The following is a 23598-nucleotide window of genomic DNA, read 5'->3' as shown; positions in this document are numbered from 1 at the left end:
AACCCGATTCCAAAGATCGCTGTTCGCCAGCAGCAGCAGCCATCTTCTTTGTTTTCAAGTAGCAGGGAATTCATGCAGAACCGTCGCAACTCTGCCGTCATTATGTTAAGCCCCGCCCACCGACTCTATACACGACGTTATTGGCCTGACTAGAGTTTGGTTTTTCCAGCTCGCAAGCCAACGGAGAGTTGCTAGACCCCCCTGGCTGCAAATTACATTTGCTACCACTAGGGTGCGTCTAGATTTCCAAAAAAACATCTGAAAAAGTGATAATAGACTTGACAAAAAAACGTCGGGAAAAGCGACAAAAATTGTGAAAAAAATAAATAAATTTCATTTCAAATTTTGACCCAGAAAAGTTGCTCAATTGACATGAAGACAACACAAGGGTTAGGATGACAAGAAACGTAGTCAGTGTAAAGTCTGTGCCAACACTAATTATCAAGTACACCTCAATCATCACACTCATTCAGTTCCTCACAATTAAATCACAGTTTTGCAGCAAAATTGGAACTCCTTTTAATCAGCGGCTCGGCCTTCGACCTTCTATGCCTGCTATGAACCCAGTAGTCTTAATTCCTTTTCTCTTTGCTTTAAACCAAACCAAGAGGAGCCTTCTGTTGACGCTCTTAGTGCTGCAGCCACACCTGAGTCACCAAGTAGCTGAAATCTTTCCTGTTTTTATGACTTTTGACTGGCTGCCTGCCATCTGATGCTAATGTACAGTTTACTACAAGCACTACAAATGTGTTTTAGAGCTGAAAGGAGAGGCAGTGATGCCATTGTGCGATTATTTTCCAAAAGGTCTGTAAACTGGCTTATTTGTTTCGGTTCATTTCTTGCAAAAACTTGGTTGAATCCATCACTATAAGTTTTGTTCCTTTTCTTGCATGCAGGGGTTTTCTAAAGGCACGGGCTTACCGGCCAGGGGCCAATGAAGACGAGGGGCCTATTGTGAGCCAATAAAAAAATCACATTGATTTGTAATTTTCTGATATTTTTGTCCGTCACTTAAGGCCAGTGATAGCATGGACAAGAATGGGCTCAGCCCACCCAAACGTGAGTCTTGCCTACCAAAACAAAAGTTAAGAAAATGTGTACAAAAAAATAAGAGTGCCGTTTCTAATTTCTGATTGGGTGGGCAGCCTAAAGCCCGCCTCCAAAGTTGCACAATAAACACTGCCCCGTCTTCGCGTCTTGTTCAGCATTGTTCATGTGGTTCCAAAAATTGACCAAATTCGCTGCTAAAATGCATTTTACAAACTGGTGAGTCAGAGAATCAATTGAACCCAGCAGTCAACTACAGAATGTACTGAAATCCACTTGTGGCTATTCAAGTTTGAGAGATCCTGTTGCATAATTGTGACACTGTAAACATTGTACAATTCTTTTTTCCCGTTCTCTGTTTTGTGCTGCATTAACTTCCAAGAAAAATGATTGCATATTAGAGTAATGGGGGCAGTGGTGGCCTAAAGGTTAGAGACGCAAGCTTGTGACCGGGAGGTCGTCGAATTCAATCCCCAGACCGGTAGGATAAAATCTGGGTGGGGAAAGTGAAAGAGCAGCTTCCTCCCTCATTACCACCAGTGAGGTGCCCTTGAGCAAGGCCCTTAATCTCAAACCACTCTAGTGGAGCTGCTCAGTGGCCAGCAGATCAGACTGTGGTTGTACTGGGCAGCTTCCAGGTATGAATGTGGAACTGTGTGAATGTGATCAGGGCGTTCCTGCAAAAGAGAGGCTGCCTCTCAGTGAACCTTCCCTGAATAAAATTTAAAAGAAGAAGAAACCTTTCCTCATATCGTCCTGGTTGTTAATGCTTTTTTTTTTAAACTCAAAATGTATCTGACGCCATCTTTCTTTTATGTAACAAACAAAAGTTTACTAAAAATATTGTCAGAAATGCTTCTAATTCCCTGAAACTGTGACTTCATTGGGACTTGAATGCAGCTTTAATTAATTGACAGGCGGGTGGAGTTCAGTCAAATCATTACAAAGACAATCCTTTGGGTTCCACTGTTGCGAGCAAAGACTGAGTGGATTTCAGATTGATTTGACCCAGGGTGGCTGTAGTTATCAGGCCCTTTGTGTGTGTTTATATCAAATGCAGAATGTGAACCTGTGTGTGTGTGTGTGTGTGTGTGTGTGATCATTTCACATCATGGCTCATTTCAGACAGGAACAGATTTTTTTTTTTTATTAAGTACAGTAGAGAAATTAGGAGTTTGAACTAAACTGGGCTGGTTTTCCTAAAAGTAATCTCTGAGTCAGACATTGATTTATGTTGAGTTCAATCAGTTAAAACATTAAAAGCATTATTTTGAAGACAACCCAGTTTAAGACCTGACTGAACCCCTTAAACCTTGAACCTAATAGCTATACAAAACTTTGACGTTTGTTGCTTAAAATGGGTTATTTCTTTACAGCGCAACTCAAACTTTCTCAAAGTTGTTCCTAGGAAAGTAAGAAAACATACACTTTATGTAAGTATTTTAAAATCTAAATTAAAGCTCAGCTGTTTGAGCGTTTGACTGCGAGATGCTTTTCGGAAAATTAGTCCAGAGTTGAAGTGGACGGAGATGTGAGAACTTTTGAGGACATGCTGTAGGCATGTTTTTTATGGTAACAATGATCTGTAATGTGATGTGTGTTGATATGAAACATGTATGTTTGTTGGGAACAGGGTGCGTCGGGCATTTGACGAAAACATAAACCCGGATTTGGATCGAGAAAAGATTAATTGAACTGTGAAAATAAAACTGATGTAGTGGCATCATGTTAACCTGCTGTGTCTTTGTAACTGTTGTCTTCCTGATATATGTTGATGGATTATGTCTGCTGGATATGAACTGCTTTATATAAAAGGGATTCTTTTTTAATTTAACTGTAACACTTAAAAACAAAGATAATATTTATTTATGGGCGGTTGGTCTGGGTGTATGCATAGGCGTCGATTTTGGTGGAGACTCGTACCTATCAGATTTCGTCATGAGTCATTTTATACCCACCACTTTTTTTTTAAAACCTCAAGCTCAATTTAGTTAGCTTGTTACTTGAGCGACAGATGCCAACAAATCCACAAAAATCACTATCCCCACAGGGCAGGCACAGACACAGCAACTGCAACAACTTTACTTTTTTGAAAATTGAAGGCTTTCTTCTTCATAAAACATGTCGGACATCATCACATTTTTGTATACATTTTTATTTACATTAGTAAGCTACAGGACAGCGTCTTTCAAAACATGACCTGCGCGAAAGAGAAAATCCGAATGCGTCTCTGTTCCCAGCACATTTCAAACCAAACTGACGCCCATGGGTGTATGGATGGGTTAAACAAACGCAGGACTGTCACTGTTCATATCGTGTGAGACCAAAAGTAAACAAGTTATTTTAGCTTACGCAGCATAATTAGTTTACGTCATGTACGTAAGTTAACTTCAACACATAAATTAGTTACATAAAGTTATTTTAACCCAAACCATGAGCATTTCCTAAACTGAACCAGTTAGTTTTATTCCAATTTAAGTTCGTTAACCAAATGATTCATACTGTGTCTGTTGCTGGTACTTTCCAATTGACATACTGTATACTTTGTGGGCCATAAAATGCCAATGTTCAAATCCAACTCTGACTTTATGTTTCCTGGTTTCTGCCCCGTTTATAGATAAACCAGTTCAAGGATTGCTTTACTTTCCATGGTTCCATAGTGCAAAGTCCAAAAGATGACAAACAACTTTACTGCAAATCAGCATATCAATATGATATAAAAGGTTTGGCTTTCTGTGTGAGGAAAGTTTATCCCTTATATCCCTGTTGTCGAGAGGTGAAATGGCGCATCAAAGAAATCAAGCTGGCGAGGTGAAACTCAGCTGTTCGATCTGTCTGGATTCTGCAACTATTTCCTTGTTCATTATTTGGTGTATTTCTGTTTAATATTTCCTGTGTGACTCATCAATAACTACATATTACTGTCTAGTCCTCTAAATGCAATGCAAAAGTTGTATTGATCTGACTGTAAAGTAGCAAATTCAGAACAGAACTTTTACAAACTTTTACTTTTTGGCAAAGAACTTTTACTTTTAGTTATTAGATAAATTTAATAGATGGAGCATCTAAAGATGTTTTCTGAAGACGAATGTAATAATTAATGAGAACACTGATGATAATATCCAATGCTTCTACGGCTCAAACTGTTCCACTGTCTTGAATGAAACAACCCCTCCCTTTCTGAAACACAGACTCAAACTCTGACTGTATATTTCCAGGATCCTGTCCCTTTTTACAGGTCTGTCAGTTTAAAGGGTGTTACCAACATGTTGTAAGCTGCAAGAGCTGACACGCCCATTTACAGCAGATCAGCATGCTGTTGGGTAAGAAAAGAAGGCGTGGCTTCCTGTGTGATGCATTTATTTGCTGTGAGGAAAGTGAAACTCTCGAGTCTTTCACTGAGAGGTGAAATGGCGCAGCAAAGAAATCAAGCACCAGAGGTGAAACTCAGATGTTCGATCTGTCTGGATCTACTGAAGGATCCGGTGACTATTCCCTGTGGACACAACTACTGCATGAGCTGTATTAAAACCTCCTGGGATAAAGGACATCAGAGAGGAATCTACAACTGTCCTCTGTGCAGACAGAAGTTCAATCAGGAGAGACTTCGTTTGCAGATATGCAAAAATATTTATTGTACAACTGTATGATATTGAATGTACAAAGTATTTTGGAGATTGGACTCCATCGAATTAATCTTCTTAAAGGGGTAGGGAATAGGAACATAACCCCCGATGGAGTCCAGACACTGGTGGCGGCGGTGAAGAGACCAGAGACTGGAACGAAGAGGCAACGGAGCGGTCAGCTGGGAGAAACACAACTACCGGAGGAGGCAGGGGAGGAGGAGGGACGAGCGCTTTGCCTGAAACGACAGCTGACAGCACAAGGAGAGAACAGATTTAAAGCAGAGTTGTAAGGCTGTGATTGGCCCTTGAATCTCGTGCTCGATTCTGATTGGTTTAACTGACACGTCACTTCTTGAACAGCTGATTTGATTTAAGAATGGAGTAGTGACTGGGGTAATGACGTCTTCCTGAAAGAATTTGCGCTGAGCTTCATTTCTCCTCGAGACCTGTCCTGGTGGAAACACCATGTTGGCAGATTTAGTGGAGGAACTGAAGAAGACTGGACACCAAGCTGCTCCAGCTGATCACTGCTATGTTAGACCTGGAGATGTGGCCTGTGATTTCTGCACTGGGAGGAAGCTGAAAGCCTTCAAGTCCTGTCTGGATTGTCAGGCCTCTTACTGTGAGCAACACCTTCAGCCTCACTACGGATCTCCTACTTTAAAAAAATCACAAACTTGTTGAAGCCTGCTTTAAGCTCCAGGAGAACGTCTGCTCCCATCACGGTGAGGTAATGACGTTTTTCTGCCGCACTGATCAGCAGTGTATCTGTATTCCCTGCTCAATGGATAATCATAATGGCCATGACATTGTCTCAGCTGCAGCAGAAAGGTCTGAGAATCAAAACAAGCTTGGTGAAATTTGGCAAAACATCCAGCCAAAAATCCAGGAACGAGAGCAAGATGCAAAGCTGCTTCAGAAAGAGATGGAAACTATCAATTACTCTGCCGATAAAGCAGTGAAGGACAGTGAGAAGATCTTTACTGAGTTGATCCGTGTCATTGAGAAAAGAAGCTCTGAGGTGAAGGAGCAGATCAGATCCTGGCAGAAAACTGAAGTGAGTCGAGTCAAAGAGCTTCAGGAGAAGCTGGACCAGGAGATCACTTACATGAAGAGGAAAAACATTGAGCTGGAGGAGGTCTCACGCTCAGAGGATCACACCCAGTTTCTTCAAAATTACTGCTCACTGTCCATACTTACTGGATCTACATACTCACCAATACCAAAAACCGATCGTTTGTGGTACTTTAAGGATGTGATTGCAGCTGTGAAAGCAGCAAGTGATAAAATGCAGAACATTCTTACTGACAACCTGTCTTTCACAAAACTCATGAACAGCGCTGAGTTCTTACAATATTCATGTCAAATCACGATGGATCCAAACACAGCAGGCACATGGCTGGTTTTATCAGATGAGAACAGAAAAATAACATATAATAAAAAAGCAACATATCCTAAACATCCAGACAGATTTGAGTACCTACCTCAGGTCCTGAGTAAAGACGGACTGACTGGACGTTGTTACTGGGAGATGGAGATAAGCAGAAATGCTCAAGTAGCAGTCGCTTATAAGAGTATTGTCAGATCAGGGGAGATTATGGCACGTGCATTTGGACGCAATAAGAAGTCCTGGGTATTAGAATGTAAAGATAGTTATACCGCATTCAGGCATGACGGCGACCAAACATTCATCTCTGCCCCTAAATCCTCCAGAATAGGAGTGTACCTGGATCAAAGCGCAGGTACTCTGGCCTTCTTCAACATCTCTGAAACTATGACTCTCCTCCACAGAGTCCAGACCACATTCACTGAGCCGCTCTATGCTGGAGTTTGTCTTTTGAATGGTTCCGATGGAGACACTGTTGAGTTCGGTAGAGTCGTGCCGTCATAAAAGAGGCAGAAGGTAGACTAATATCAAAGAAACCTTCTGTAGGTCATGAATACAGAGGCAGTTTAGATTTACAGGGTCAATTCAAGTGATTTGAGTCAGTATGGATGGTGTTATTGGACCTTTGGTGTGTTTAAAAAAATGCAGAATGCGTAAATATGTGTGATCGCTTCAACCCATGCCTCGTGTAAAACAGGAAGTCAGGAGTCAACATTATAATTACTTCCCAGAGAAGACTCTGAGGCAGTGAGTAAAACTGATAATCAATTATTTGAGTGACTGTTAAACTTGTTCATTATTTGGTGGATTTCTGTATATCTGTTTAATATATTCTGTGTGACAAATAAGATAACTACACATTACTGTCTAGTACTCTGATGCAATGCAAAGATTTTACTAATGTGACTGTAAATACGCAAATTTAGAAGTAGTAACAAGAACTTTCACAATGTTATTAGATACATTTAATAGGCAGAGCAACTAAAGATGTTTTCGGAAGACGCAATTTTAACGAGAATGATGATTTTGTAATTTTCTAGGATTGGTATGGACATTGTAGGGCCCTTAGAGAGGTTTAAGGCAGGTTATAAGAACATACTGGTAGTGTGTGATTATGCTACTTGCTACCCTGAAGCGTTTCCTTTGAAACAAATTACAGCCCCTGTTCTCTTGCAGCTTTTTTCCAGAGTTGGTATTCCCAAAGAGATAGTGACAGATCAGGGTACTGCTTTTCTATCCCAGACCTTACAGCAGTTATATAGCTTGTTAGGAATTAAAAGGTATTAGGACCACTTCTTACCACCCCCAGACTGATGGGTTAGTGGAGAGGTACAACCAAACCCTAAAGGCAATGCTAAGGAAGTTTGTGGCTGAGGATGGAAAAGAATGGGACTGTTGGCTGCCGTATCTGCTTTTCTCTTACAGAGAGGTCCCGCAAGCTTCGACAGGCTACTCGCCCTTTGAACTTTTGTACGGGAGGCAAGTGAGAGGACCATTTGATGTACTCAGAGACACCTGGGGGCCACTGAGTGGACCACAGCAGATTCCAGTCCTTCAGTATGTCATGAAAATGAGGGAAAAGATGGAGCAGATGACAACTCTGGTACAGATCAACATGAAGGAAGCACAGAGAAGGCAAAAAGACTTGTTTGACAAGAAGGCTAAGACCAGAGTTTTCCAGCCAGGGCAAGAGGTCCTGCTGCTTCTTCCAACCACGGACAACAAGCTGCTAGCCAAATGGCAGGGGCCCTTTAAGGTTCTCCGGCAGATGAGTCCTGCAACGTATGAGCTTGACATGCTGTGCCATCGGAAGAAGAAGCAGACCTATCATGTAAATCTTCTGAAAGAATGGCAGGCAAAAACTTTGCAATCCAGTCAGCAGCTCTTGGTTAGGGCTGTAAAATCTGAGGAGGATCAAACCGATCAGTTTTTGCCTGGAGACCAAGGTGAGACTTGCATCCATGTGGACTTATCTCATCTTTCAACAGAAATGCAGAGGGAGCTATTGGCAGTAGTTCCTCCAGATTTGTTCCAAGACAAACCAGGTTACACCCCTTTGGTGAAACAACATCATCTTGGAAGAGCCTTCTCCTGTCCGCCAAAAGATGTATCGGGTCCCGGAGCAGATGCTTCCAGCCATAAAGAACGAACAGGAGGTGATGATGTCACTTGGGGTCGAAAGGTCACACAGTCAGTGCAGTAGTCCAGTAGTGCTTGTGCTTAAGAAAGTTGGGACTATAAGGTTTTGTATTCACTTTCGTAAGTTTAACTCTCAGTCAAAGTTTGATGCTTATCCTACTCCAAGGCTGGATGACTTAATTGAGCGTGTTGGCAAGGCCCAGTACATTAGCACTTTGGACTTATGCAAGGGGTATTGGCAGGTGCACCTTTCCCAGGAAGCCCGACAGTACACAGCCTTTAGGACTCCTCAGAGCCTTTTTCAGTTTACTGTCATGCCATTTGGTCTACAGGGTGCACTGGCCACCGGGTCTTGGAGGGGACAGAGTCCTTTTCAGCGGCCTACCTGGATGACATTGTCATCTTCAGTTGTACCTGCGAGGACCATATGGGTTATTTGAAGGAAATTCTACAGCGGCTTCAGCAGGCCGGTGTTGGAACCATCCAGTAGTGGGTTAAACATTATCTTTTTCAAGCAAATGGTTTTCAGCCAACATGTGCTCAGAGACAAAGAGCCTGAGACAAAAGACAGGCCTACTTGCAAGTAGGGCCGAGTTCACACCCCTATGCGAAAGTCCAAGCCAAAGGGGAAAGAGCCTCACAACTGTCCGGAAGTCAAAGAACTACAGGATTGTAGTCTTCACACTTTCAAGTGTTTTGAGTCTTCCTATTGGTTCAGCGGGACCATAAACACATGAGGTCTTAACCTATAAACAGCCTGACCATCCAAAAATCCTGGTCTTCCGTTGCAACCAATTGCTGAAGGGAGCGCCCAAGCGCTTGTTCTAAAACGTCTATTTTCTGGAGAAAGTGGATTTAATTTCGGGGTCCAAAGAGCATTGTGGATCTTATGAAAAACGTTTGTCTCAACCAACAAGAAGGAGCTGGTAGTCATGAATAGGCATTGTGGAAGTAAACTACGTGCTAACACTGCTGCAGTGACAGCTCAACCAGCTCCTTCTTGTCGGTTTTTGGCTGGAACACTGTTTGTTATGGTTCGTGGGGCAGGTTGGCACAGTTTATTTATGTTGCCATTTGTGGAGCCTGAGCTGTCTTCAGAGACTGTGTTTTTTTACAGTGTGTTCAGGGGACAGGCAGCTAGCAGATAGTGAGGAGATGTTTGCTGTATGTGACGAACAATGTTGTAGCCTAAAAAACGCGTCACATCACTTAGAGCACCTTTAATGAGTAACTTGCTATTGCTGCTTTTTGTGTTGCTATTAATGTGATTTGATAAGCACTACTGGTGCACGTTTGATTTATTAATCTGATGCTGACTACCACATTCCATTATTTTTTGTTCCTTTAAAGAATACCAGATGGATTAACCAAGTTAAGATCTGTATTTTAAAGGAATACCACCTAATGAGACTATTTCACGGTTTGATTATTGGTCCCTGACTTTGCAGGGTGGTGCCCAGTTTTGATTGTTTGTTGATTTGATAAAGTTATTCATAACCATATTCATAATTTTATTAATATTGATAAAACATCTTTGATAATTTGCCAATAATTAAATCTGTACACCTACGAATTCCAAACACCAGTTTGATGGTGCAGCCCAAAAAGTGTTCCCTGGCCCAACGGGAAGCCAAGTATCTGGGCTATGTACCGAGCCGTGGAGTGATACAGCCCCAACAGGACAAGGTGCAGGCAGACAAGGAGTGTCCTCGTCCCCGTACCAAGGAAGAGCTCAGGTCTTTCCTTGGCTTGGCTGATTGGTACCGACGGTTTGTTCCCCACTTTGCCACCCGGGCGTCTCTTCTAAAAGACCTGACTCTAAATTCCAGCCCTAATCAGCTGCCATGGGACGAAAACCATGAACAAGCCTTTGTTGACCTGAAGGGGTCTCTCTGCCAGGATCGAGTCTTGCAGAGCCCAGACTTTAGCCAGTCACTGTCCAAAAAGATGCCTCTGGGGTGGGCCTTGGGGCAGTCCTGCTTCAGGGTAAAAGGGGTGGACCAGAGGCCAGTGGCTTATGTTAGCCGAAACTATGGCCATGGGAGACCAGGTACTCCGCCACTGAACTAGAGTGCCTTGCGATAAAGTGGGCCTTGGAAACCTTCAAATATTATCTCCTTGGCAGAGACTTCATTCTTGAAACAGATCACCAGAGTCTGCAATGGCTCAAAAAGATGAGAGACTCGAACAACCGGATCTCCCGATGGGTGCTAGAGATGAAACCCTACAGGTTCAGTGTTCGGTATCGGCCGGGGAGCTCCAATGTCGTGGCCGACTTTTTGTCTCGCCATCCTGATGGTGATCTTCCAAGGGAGGGGGAAATGTGAAAAGGCTGCCTTTCTCCCTTTTCACTAGGCCGTGTTCCTGAGATTGATACTGTTTTGTGTCTGCTTAATTCTTGATCACTCTAATGTTGTAGGTTATTGTGTTAGTGTATTTGTTACTTTATTATTTGATATAGGCCTTCAACAGGTTTTATGGGTTAATAGTGTTTGCCATGGTTCTGTCTGTGATGGGGGGGTGGGGGATGTAGCTCAGCTGCTCCCCAGCTTAATCAAGGAGAGTGGATAAAGTTTTGCCTCATGAGGTCTTTTCTGAAGGGAGGGGCTGGGCAATCCTAACGTGAAGAACAATGGGTAAGATAGTTCTGCAGTAAAGGACATGTTTATAATATTTGGGGTGCCTATTGCAGAGGGTACACATACATGTATAAATAGTGATGTTAGCAGGAATGGATCTATCCAATTGTGATGTTTTGAGAAACTTAAGTGTAACTGTTGCTTGCTCAGGATAGCTCACCCTATAATCATCTGTGTAGGTTGGTATGGTCCAATTTCTTTATTTTATTTAACATTTATTTATTCAGGGAAGGTTCACTGAGAGGCAACCTCTCTTTTGCAGGAACGCCCTGATTACATTCACACAGTTGGACACATTCATACCTGGAAGCTGCCCAGTACAACCACAGTCTAATCTGCTGGCCACTGAGAAGCTCCACTGGAGAAATTAAGGGCGGGGCTGATTTAAGAGAGCATGAGTGGAAGAAAGAAGGGTTGGCAGTTTGCTGTGAGATGACCATTTTGTTTGTTTGCTGTTTTTCTTGCCTCAGTTTAATATTCTGTTTTTTTTGTGGTGGTGTTTTTTGTTAATAAACACACACATTGAGACTTGAAAAGCCTCCTCCAGCCGTTATTCATGACACCCCCCCCCCCCACACACACTCCATCCTCCCCTCCTAATCTCCTGGACTCACACCACATACAGAGCTATAGGCACAGTACACTTTAACCATATTTTTATTTCTTCATTACAACTTTTTCATTGTTTGTTCTATGATCAGACATTTCAATAGGCTTATCTTAATATATCAACTGAATAAACTGTAAAAGATAGATGAAAATGCTACTAAAGTTCAAACCAACTATAAATCACTAAAGGAAATCTATAACTGCAGCTACGGCTCAAACTGCTCCATTGTCTTTAATGAAACGAACAGTGATAAGCCCTCCCTTTCTGATACACAGACTCAAACTCTGACTGTATATTTCCAGGATCCTGTCCCTTTTTACAGGTCTGCTAGTTTAAAGGGTGTTACCAACATGTTGTAAGCTGTAAGAGCTGACACGTCACTTTACTACAGATAAGCATGCTGTTGTGTAAGAGAATAAGGCAGGACTTCCTTTGTGATGCATTTATTTGCTGTGAGGAAAGTTAAACTCTCCAGTCATTCCCTGTTGTCGAGAGGTGAAATGGCGCAGCAAAGAAATCAAGCACCAGAGGTGAAACTCAACTGTTGGATCTGTCTGGATCTACTGAAGGATCCGGTGACTATTCCCTGTGGACACAACTACTGCATGAGCTGTATTAAAACCTTCTGGGATGAAGGAGATCAGAGAGGAACCTACAGCTGTCATCGGTGCCGAAAGAAGTTCTCCCCGAGGCCTGTCCTGGTGAAAAGCACCATGTTGGCAGATTTAGTGGAGGAACTGAAGAAGACTGGACACCAAGCTGCTCCAGCTGATCACTGCTATGCCACACCTGGAGATGTGGCCTGTGATGTCTGCACTGGGAGGAAGCTGAAAGCCTTCAGGTCCTGTCTGGATTGTCGGGTCTCTTACTGTGAGCAACACCTTCAGCCTCACTACCAATCTCCTGCTTTTAAAAAACACAAACTTGTTGAAGTCTCCGGTAATCTTCAGGAGAACAACTGCTCCCGTCATGGTGAGGTGATGAAGATTTTCTGCCGCACTGATCAGCAGTGTATCTGTTATCTCTGTTTAATAGATGAACATAAAAGCCACGACACCGTCTCAGCTGCAGCAGAAAGGACTGAGAAGCAAAACAAGCTCGGTGAAATTTGGCAAAACATCCAGCAGAGAATTCAAGAACGAGAGAAAGATGTGAAGCTGCTTCAGAACGAGATGGAAACTATCAATTACTCTGCAGATAAAGCAGTGGAGGACAGTGAGAAGATCTTTACTGAGTTGATCCGTGTCATAGAGAAAAGAAGCTCTGAGGTGAAGGAGCAGATCAGATCCCAACAGAAAACTGAAGTGAGTCGAGTCAAAGAGCTTCAGGAGAAGTTGGATCAAGAAAAAGCTTACATGATGATGAAAGAAGCTGATCTAGAGGAGCTCTCACGCTCAGAGGATCACACAAAGTTTCTTCAAATTTTCCCCTCACTGTCAATACTTACTGCATCTACATACTCACCACTACCAAAAACTAATCGTCTACGGTACTACAAGGATGTGATGGCAGCTGTGACAGCAGCTAAAGAGAAAATGCAGAACATTCTTACTGAGAAACTGCCTTTAGCCGAGCCTACGACCAGAGCAGAGTTTTTACAATATTCATGTCAAATCACGATGGATCAAAACACAGCAGGCACATGGCTGGTTTTATCAGATGAGAACAGAAAAATAACATTTGATAAAAAAGCAATACATCCTAAACATCCAGACAGATTTGAGTACAGCCCTCAGGTCCTGAGTAAAGAGGGACTGACTGGACGTTGTTACTGGGAGATGGAGATAAGCAGGGATGCTAAAGTAGCAGTCGCTTACAAGAGTATTGACAGATCAGGGGACTCTAATGCATGTTTCTTTGGACAGAATAAGAAGTCCTGGGTATTAGAATGTGAAGATAGTTATACCGCATTCAGGCATGATGGCGACCAAACATTCATCTCTGCTCTTAAATCCTCCAGAGTAGGAGTGTACCTGGATCACAGCGCAGGTACTCTGGCCTTCTTCAGCATCTCTGAAATTATGACTCTCCTCCACAGAGTCCAGACCACATTCACTGAGCTGCTCTATGCTGGAGTTTACCTCAGTGGTTCTGATGGAGACACTGTTGAGTTCGGTAGAGTCATGCCGTCATTAAAAAGGCAGAGGGTAGACTGATATCAAAGAAATCTTGGAGCAGCAGGACGACAAATCACTGAAATGGTACCCTCCGAGGAGATTCGGGGGGTCCAAATTTGTACTGAGTTTATTCTTCGTTACTGCATTTATGATTTTCTATTGTGTTTATGGTTTTTGCATTTTATTTTTGATGAGAGAAAAGTATGATAAATCACGTGTAACCATTCCTCCCAACATTTACATACACCAACACACTAGGGTGACTGGAGGAAAAGGCGAGTGATGCGTTCACTACCTTCCATGTCAAGGAGAAAATGGTGGTTGGAATACAATAAGTACTAGTACAGAGCTAATATTACTGTAATGATTAACTCATGTCCACTCTTATGTTCCAATAACAGGCATTAGGATGGTTGGTATACGAATGCTCAACCCGGTCTCACTCGAAGGCGTACAAATAACACGGGTTTCTGCCTGTGAAATACGTGCAATGTGTACGCGAAAGTGAAATTCTACGTGCATTACATACGCGGAGCGCTCCAATTGAAGTAATGGGGACCGGTGCGCTTTATATGCACGCAGCTTGCGTCACCATGTTGTGTGTTATCGCGAGAACAGCATCACACACAAAAACATAGATATGGTTGGGTTTAGAAAAATAATGCAGGGAAAGGCTTTAGTCACACAAGAAAATCACAACAACACACTAATAAACGGTTGGGTTTAGGGAAGAAACATTGGGGAAGGCTTAACAAAAAAACACTACAAAGTCGCAAAAACGCGCCACATAAACACGCTAATAAACGGCCTAACAACAAAAAAAACACATGCTGAAAATCGCCAAACACGGGACGCGAACCCCGGTCTCCTGGGTGAAAGTCCTGTGTTTTACCCATCCACCACCCCAACTAACCTCCTTACGTGGTCCCATGTCCCTTTATACTATAAGCGCAGTGGGTTCCATTACTGTAATTGGAGCGCTCCACGTATCTACTGTACGCACAATTTCACTTTCGCGTACACATTGCACGTATTTCACAGGTAGAAACCCGTGGTATTTGTACGCTTTTCAGTGAGACTGGGCTCGAATGCTACTAAATTGGGGCTAATTAGGGGTTTTGTACCTTATGTGATTCCTCAGGACCACACCAATATAACTGATAGATTATTGATAGAAGAAAGTAAAATATTCCTAAAACAGCAATATTGTTAATATTAAACCAAGTTAAGTACACAGATCTAGGCTATTTTGTTGTGTGCTTTATAACTTAGGAAAAGTTCCTTGTGGATCTTTTATTACATTGAAGTAATTTCACTTTCCACATTTGACGACACACATAAACACCACATTTGACTATCTATTTGACTATAGATTATCTAATAGATACATTTTCTACTAATGCATGACTTGGTTTAGTTAAGAAATATATACGTGATGTAGGTTATAATGATTTTTGTTATGTTTGTTCACTATTTCTTCGCTTACAGAAATAAGCTATTTCCAGTGAAACCACACACATATCATAACTGAATTTTATTTGTGCTCTGACAGCACTTAATGATGTTAGAGACAAGGAGGGGTCAGTCTTATTCTGATTCTTCTCAACTTTCACTCTGTGAGAGCTTTGATAATTGCACTGAGCATGTTTCAATTGATTTATATTAAAATAACCAAAGGAGGGAAGCATTTGATGGCATTGGATAATTTAATTATCAGCTTTATGGAAAATTTGACTTCGCCGTATGGGTTTGCAGTACTTGGGGTTTAACCATGGGTTATCAATTGAACTTTACATACGCATGGGTAAATATGAAATTAGTAAATGTTCACACTTCACACCATGTTATTTTAATGTTTAAATACATAACACATTCTTTACACAAATTATAAGGCAGTAGTCTGATGTGACATTAACCAGTGATTAATTCAGGTCCAGGGTTTTTAGCAGATTATGTTTGGGTTTAGGATTTGTTTTTTTTTGTTTGCTATGTCGTTACCCTAATCAAGAAAAAGAGTTCACTTCATTCTTATGGTAAATATGATTGAGCCTTCTGACGTATTTTGTCTTTCTGAATATGATAATGTTTGGACACCATCTCTGATACTGTGGGAGATTGATTCATTTTGTTTTATTATTTTACTTTGACGTGAATGCTTGCTACAATTTAAAAGAGGTTTTTTTGTACCTTTCCATTTAACATGTAAGAAACAGACATGAATATCCATAAGGTTGAATATTAAGAACTAAAGTTTGGTTATGTGATTAATTCTATAATAAGGTTTTAATCTTTAAAAGTAAATTATTTTTGTGATTATTTTGTAATCAAAAGGGTGAACTGTGGTGGCAAATTTTATTTTAACCATTTGTTTAATGATATTAACCATTTGTTTAAAGATTGTTTTAAACCTCCACATAATCCTGTTCCTTCCTGTAGACTTTTAAAGCACCAGAGAGGGGAACAGTTACAGCCGTAAACTATAGCCTAGAGTTATTTAGTTTTACTAGCTTGAAGCTCCTCACATTGTTGACTTCTTGCTTAGATAGAAGTGGAGAAGGCCGATGACTGTTTACGACAGTGAGAACTCTGTCTCCTGAGATAAAACTGTTGTTTAGGCTAATGAAGAACAGGAGCAGAGGGGAAGGTGATCAACTATGGCCATGCTAGAAGATACATTTAGAGGGGTGGCTTTAAGGGAGGTCTCTTCACTATAAGATGTTTTGATTTTTAGGTTTCTAGTTAGGAAGACTTTTTCAGACGTGCTGCGGTACTTGTGAAACTGTATTTCTCCATTTGCAAATGTAAATAAATACTCAAAGACCAGACTTTGGTTTAATTCTCAAACAGTCGTTATTCGTTTTCATTTTGATCATTGATATTACTAAACACTGCTGCTTCAAGGAAAACTTCCACCACAATACCTCCACGGGTGACTATAGTTACACCTTCGTGCATGACAACGACACCACCGTCATCTCTGCCCCTAAATTCTCCAGAATAGGAGTGTACCTGGATCACAGCGCAGGTACTCTGGCCTTCTTCAGCGTCTCTGAAACTATGACTCTCCTCCACAGAGTCCAGACCACATTCACTGAGCCGCTCTATGCTGGAGTTTCTCTTTTGACTTGTTCTGATGGAGACAATGTTGAGTTTGGTAGAGTCATGCCGTCATTAAAAGAGGCAGAGGGTAGACTAATATCAAAGAAACCTTCTGTAGGTCATGAACACAGAGACAGTTTAGCTCTACAGGGTCAATTCAAGTTAATTGAGTCAGTCTGGATGGTGTTATTGGACCTTTTGTGTTTCTATCAAATGCAGAATGTGTAAGTATGTGTGATCGTTCCCAGAGAAGACTCTGAGGCAGTGAGTAAAAACTGATAATCATTTGAGTGACTGTTAAACTTGTTCATTATTTGGTGGATTTCTGTATATCTCATTAATATATTGTGTGTGAAAAATAAGATAACTACACATTACTGTCTAGTCCTCCGATGCAATGCAAAGGTTTTACTGATGTAACTGTAAATTATCAAATTTAGAAGTAGTAACAAGAACTTTTACGATGTTATTAGATACATTTAATAGGCAGAGCAACTAAAGATGTTTTCTGAAGACGCAATTTTAACAAGAACAATGACGATTTTGTAAAATGAAATAAACTTGTGCCTGTGATTTTAAGTTCATAGACTCAAGACTGTTTTCTCTTTTGTTTAAAGTCTCATCCTTCTCATCATCCAGCCATTATTACATGAATTAAGCCGTAGAAATGCTAAATAATTAATGCACAAACCCCACCAACCACTTCACTTAGTTTAACGGACATAAACATGCCATCAACTACAATATTTAGGCGTACAACCATATAAAACACAACAGCTGTACTACAACCTCTAATGAAACAGCAACAATTAATATAAAAAGAAACCATAAAATGATTAAACTTACAGTACAGGCCAAAAGTTTGGACACACCTTCTCATTCAATGTGTTTCTTTATTTTCATGACTATTTACATTGTAGATTCTCACTGAAAGCATCAAAACTATGAATGAACACATATGGAATTATGTACTTAACAAAAAAGTGTGAAATAACTGAAAACATGTCTTATATTTTAGATTCTTCAAAGTAGCCACCCTTTGCTTCTTTTGATAACTCTGCAAACCCTTGGTGTTCTCTCAATGAGCTTCATGAGGTAGTCACCTGAAATGGTTTTACCTTCACAGGTGTGCCTTGTCAGGGTTAATTAGTGGAATTTTTTCCCTTATTAATAAAAAAGCAAAGGGTGGCTACTTTGAATAATCTAAAATCTAAGACATGTTTTCAGTTATTTCACACTTTTTTGTTAAGTACATAATTCCATATGTGTTCATTCATAGTTTTGATGCCTTCAGTGAGAATCTACAATGTAAATAGTCATGAAAATAAAAAAGAAACACATTGAATGAGAAGGTGTCCAAACTTTTGGCCTGTACTGTATATTGACATGTCTGAGTTTTTATTTGTGTTAAAAGTTGGTTTGGTTAAACATAAAATATCTCTTCAAGAGTACTTTATAAATCTCTGTCATTGTGTGTCTCACACACCCAAGTTAGTGTTACAGACTTAAAAGTAAAAGATATTTCCTATTAACTGAAAACCTCCAATATGAATGCATACAGGATGGCTCATCACACTGCTAAACTAGACCATCAGACTCCTGAACACTTCAATACCCCCCCACTCACTCCATCCTCCCCTCCTAATCTCCTGGACTCACACCACATAAAGAGCTATAGGCACAGTGCACTTAACCATGTTTTTATCTCTTTATTACAACTTATGCATTGTTTGTAGGGATGCACCGATCCACATTTTTTCACTTCCGATCCGATCCCGATACCTGAATTTGGATATCGGCCGATACCGATACTATTCCGATACCAGAGCTGTGCTTGCTTTAATATTATTATTATCATTGTTGTTGTTTTATATTATGCTGAAATAAACTCCTCTCAACATGCAAGTATGATATGTACGTATGTATGCATGTATGTCCCAAAAGGCAACTTGAGGTAAGTATAAGGTGAGAAAAGGAAGCCAGAAAAACAGGAAATCCTATTAACAGGAAAAATCCCATTCTGAAAACAAATATGCAACTGTAAGGGTTTCATATTGATTGTCGTTTTAATATTTATTCTTTTCAGCTGTGGGCAGGCGATGGGGGGGGGGGTGAGTGAATAGGACGTCAGTGTACAGGCTTATCTGCTAATGTTAGCCGCCGACCGTTACCTTGAAACCATCCAGCAAATAGACGGTACCGTCACGGCTCATTTTACACAGTTTAACAACAAAACTGAACGCTGAGTGAACATTACTAGCTACGTTTTTCATGTTGGTTTTGAGCGGTATGCACCCCAACTAACCTGGAAAACAGTTTTTAAAACCGTAACGTTAATACAGCGTGTCGGAGGAATAAAGCGTTCTCCTGCAACGGGAGTCGGAGGCAGAGAGACCGTCACCGCAGCGTTCGCTAACGTTAGCTTCTTGTCTCATCTGGGGTCCGATAAACAGTAAATTCATCAAAGTCAGTGTGCCCAACGCTATTTTCCAATAAACTGTAGCCTCTCTGAATTACGGCTTTGCAAACATTGCATTTTGCTGTCTTGCTCTGCGGTGTTTCCAGTGTAAAGTATTTCCACACAGCGGACATGTTGGCTAGCCATAATGCTGCTCAATGCTATCCTGTTAGCTGGCTGCAAACTTTGGAATGGATTTCCTGAGCGGGGGCGTGTCTCATAACTTTGTCTCATTGAGCCGCGCCTCCGTTAACGAAATCCATTCCACAGTTTGCAACTAGCCAGCAGGAATCACCTGTTGAGTCATTTCAGCAGACAACGTTAAAGCGCAGACATGGCTCATGGATATCGGAAATCTCCGCAGGTTGTATCGGGAAAATCCGATACGTGAATAACGCTGGTATCGGTCCCGATAACGATACTGGATCGGATCGGCCCCACCCCTAATTGTTTGTCTTTATTATTTGTTTTAGCTTCATTGTATTATTCTCCTTTTTATTCGCTGTGTAAGGAAGACCGGCAAAGCCAGCTTTTCATTGCATGTTGTAAGATGTCTTTACTGTGCATATGACAATAAACCTCTCGAATCCTCAAAGTTCAGACTGACTGTGAACGTGTAAATGTTAAAGCAAAGCAAAGCATGACAGGACAGGGCGCTCTGAAATGGACGAAGATCTCACTGACAGTGACTGATGTGGATGTTTTACTGCCAAAAGCAGAGCCTGTGATCAGACATGAGTTCTTTAATACTAGATTTAAATTTGACTGGATCCAAACAGAAAAAGGCACAAAGCTATCATTATTATTACTTGTTGGAAACTAAAACAATCAAAAAATGAAGACCAATCTCAACTGCCTACACATATGATCAGACATTTTAATAGGCTTATCTTATCTTAATATATCAACTGAATAAACTGTAAAAGACAGATGAAAACGCTACTAAAGTTCAAACCAACTATAAATCACTAAAGGAAATCTATAACTGCAGCTACGGCTCAAACTGCTCCATTGTCTTTAATGAAATCAACAGTGATAATCCTTCCCTTTCTGATACACAGACTCAAACTCTGACTGTATATTTCCAAGATCCTGTCCGTTTTTACAGGTCTGTCAGTTTAAAGGGTGTGACCAACATGTTGTAAGCTGCAAGAGCTGACACGCCCATTTACAGCAGATCAGCATGCTGTTGGGTAAGAAAAGAAGGCATGGCTTCCTGTGTGATGCATTTATTTGCTGTGAGGAAAGTGAAACTGTACAGTCATTCCCTGTTGTCGAGAGGTGAAATGGCGCAGCAAAGAAATGAAGCACCAGAGGTGAAACTCAGATGTTCGATCTGTCTGGATCTACTGAAGGATCCGGTGACTATTCCCTGTGGACACAGCTACTGCATGAGCTGTATTAAAACCTCCTGGGATCAGAGAGGAATCTACAGCTGTCCTCTGTGCCGAGAGACTTTCTCCCCGAGGCCTGTCCTGGTTAAAAACACCATATTGGCAGATTTAGTGGAGGAGCTGAAGAAGACTGGACACCAAACCGCTCCAGCTGATCACTGCTATGCCAGATCTGGAGATGTGGCCTGTGATGTCTGCACCGGGAGGAAGCTGAAAGCCTTCAGGTCCTGTCTGGATTGTCGGGCCTCTTACTGTGAGCAACACCTTCAGCCTCACTACCAATCTGCTGCTTTTAAAAAACACAAACTGGTTGAAGCCTTCGGTAATCTTCAGGAGAGCATCTGCTCCCATCATGGTGAGGTGATGAAGATTTTCTGCCGCACTGATCAGCAGTGTATCTGTTATCTCTGTTTAATGGATAAACATAAAGGCCATGACACCGTCTCAGCTGCAGCAGAAAGGACTGAGAAGCAAAACGAGCTCGGTGAAATTTGGCAAAACATCCAGCAGAGAATCCAGCGTCGAGAGCAAGATGCAAAGCTGCTTCAGAAAGAGATGGAAACTATCAATAACTCCGCAGATAAAGCAGTGGAGGACAGTGAGAAGATCTTTACTGAGTTGATCCGTGTCATAGAGAAAAGAAGCTCTGAGGTGAAGGAGCAGATCAGATCCTGGCAGAAAATTGAAGTGAGTCGAGTTAAAGAGCTTCAGGAGAAGCTGGACCAAGAAAATGCTTACATGATAATGAAAGAAGCTGACCTGGAGGAGCTCTCACGCTCAGAGGATCACACCAAGTTTCTTCAAATTTTCCCCTCACTGTCAATACTTACTGGATCTACATACTCACCACTACCAAAAACTAATCGTCTACGGTACTACAAGGATGTGATGGCAGCTGTGACAGCAGCTAAAGAGAAAATGCAGAAAATTCTTACTGAGAAACTGCTTTTAGCCGAGCCTACGACCAGAGGCGAGTTCTTACAATATTCATGTCAAATCACGATGGATCCAAACACAGCAGGCACATGGCTGGTTTTATCAGATGAGAACAGAAAAATAACATTCAATAAAAATGTAATACATCCTAAACATCCAGACAGATTTGAGTACAGCCCTCAGGTCCTGAGTAAAGAGGGACTGACTGGACGTTGTTACTGGGAGATGGAGATAAGCAGGGATGCTAAAGTAGCAGTCGCTTACAAGAGTATTGGCAGATCAGGGGAGTCTAATGCATGTTTCTTTGGACAGAATAAGAAGTCCTGGGTATTACGTTGTGACGATAGTTACACCTTCATACATGACGGCGACCACACATTCATCTCTGCTCCTAAATCCTCCAGAATAGGAGTGTACCTGGATCACAGCGCAGGTACTCTGGCCTTCTTCAGCGTCTCTGAAACTATGACTCTCCTCCACAGAGTCCAGACCACATTCACTGAGCCGCTCTATGCTGGAGTTTTCCTCAGTGGTTCTGATGGAGACGCTGTTGAGTTCGGTAGAGTCGTGCCGTCAGAGCCCTACGGGATCGTCGACGACGTGACACATGACCTCCAATTAATATTTATATAATTTCAGAACGGTTTAATGGATCGGCTTACCATCTTCTCCTGCTAAAAGCTAACAAGTTAGCCATCACGGGGGTGTCTTCGTTGTCTTTGTAGCCTTTACAGAAGGTTTTCTATCCAGACTGGAACTTGTGCCTCTTTTCGGAGTTGTTCAGCAATAAATCCAAACGCTTATATCCAAGATTTATCCACTCAATGTCCATAATTTATCACGTTTTCGGTCATTTCTGCCGCTAGCATAGACCGTATATAATGGACCAACAGACCCCATTGCTCTGGACGGAGACCAGTGAAGGTTATTAGAAGCACTTTTCCGGTGATCTCTTGCTTTACTGAGCAGCCTCCAACTGAGAGAGACAACGTAAATGTGACGTGAGCAACGTGTCTGAAAGTTGTAAGTCTTCTGGTAGCTGTGCCGAGAGAAATCCCAATCATTCCCAATCTTGAAGAGACGGAGAGCATAGGTATATGTAAGGAGATAACATGGGCACAGGCTAATTATTGCTAACTAACATGCTAGTTAACATTAGTAATTAAACCTAAACAGCTAACGTAAGTCGAAACTGCCTGCGAGCTTCTCCTGTACTATACGGTAATTCCTCTACTGTGTGACAGTCAGTCGCTTGGTTATGACACGATCGTTAGCCTATTTTTATAAAAGCGTCTGCTACGGAGCCATGACGTGAAGTACAAGGTAATGGAGCCTTTTATACCTGGTCATGTTTCTTTAGAAATAAACGGACAAATAGGGCTAGATTTATCAAGCCTTTTGCGCCTGTTTCCAGGCGCTAATTCGTCGCAAAGACGGACGTAACCGATGCGGGCTATTTACAAACAGGGCACACTTGGGTAAAATCGCAGATTGTCTGCCGCATGAGCGAGAAGAGACAAGTTGCGCTTTCAATATGCGTTCGTGGGAGGGTCGTGGGGAAAGTGGGAGTTCCACCCAAAAAGGTGGGAGGATAAGCGCAAAGTGCCCCTAATTATATATTCCGTGGTATTTACAAAGACTGTCAGTAAGAGCGCGCCTCTATTCTGCGGGGGAAATTCTCCGCCTCTTTAAAGCAGGTCTAAACCAGCCGCAGTCGAGTTTCCTCGTAGACCTTTATGCCGCTGGTGAAATGGCAACAGTAATTTGAACAAGACGAAGACATAGGCGAGGCTGAAAATATTTTTAATACAAGAATCACACTTTGTCAGTGAACACAACATCATTTAGCGTTACAGATCAAGCAGCCATAATATTATAATAATAATAATAATAATATAAAATAGTAATATTAGAGTTACTGGAAGAACTCAAAGATGAAATTGAATCTCCCACTCAGCGTTCACATCCCATTACAGCAGTTGTTAAACTCCTCGCTACATTACAAATATTGGCATCAGGATCATTTCAAACAGTCATAGCATCAGCAGTGGGAATATCGCAGTCTGCACTCAGCCATATCATAGCACAAGTACCGCTTTGCTACAGCGCAATTTACGGTATAGTGGGCGGAGAAAGACACTGATTG

At 41.6% G+C, this 23598-nt stretch overlaps 3 protein-coding genes and 1 pseudogene across 3 annotated transcripts in view; 3 read left to right on the top strand and 1 right to left on the bottom strand.

The window, feature by feature from the left end:
- LOC120572171 overlaps positions 1 to 23598 on the bottom strand; it is a 284405-nt gene that overhangs the window by 125839 nt on the left and 134968 nt on the right. The window lies entirely within an intron of this gene.
- Positions 4458 to 6592, top strand: LOC120572172 (annotated as a pseudogene).
- Positions 11949 to 13963, top strand: LOC120572165 (tripartite motif-containing protein 16-like). Its single transcript, XM_039821338.1, has one exon. It carries the CDS (start codon positions 11949 to 11951, stop codon positions 13602 to 13604), a length of 1656 nt encoding a protein of 551 aa, XP_039677272.1. The 3' UTR covers positions 13605 to 13963.
- Positions 20404 to 22265, top strand: LOC120572163 (tripartite motif-containing protein 16-like). The gene has a single exon (XM_039821336.1). It carries the CDS (start codon positions 20409 to 20411, stop codon positions 22083 to 22085), a length of 1677 nt encoding a protein of 558 aa, XP_039677270.1. The 5' UTR covers positions 20404 to 20408; the 3' UTR covers positions 22086 to 22265.

Source organism: Perca fluviatilis, chromosome 14, assembly GCF_010015445.1.
Source record: "Perca fluviatilis chromosome 14, GENO_Pfluv_1.0, whole genome shotgun sequence".
NCBI lineage: Eukaryota > Metazoa > Chordata > Actinopteri > Perciformes > Percidae > Perca > Perca fluviatilis.
Note: the sequence above shows the minus strand (reverse complement) of the source record. Positions and strands in the feature narration are given on the sequence as shown.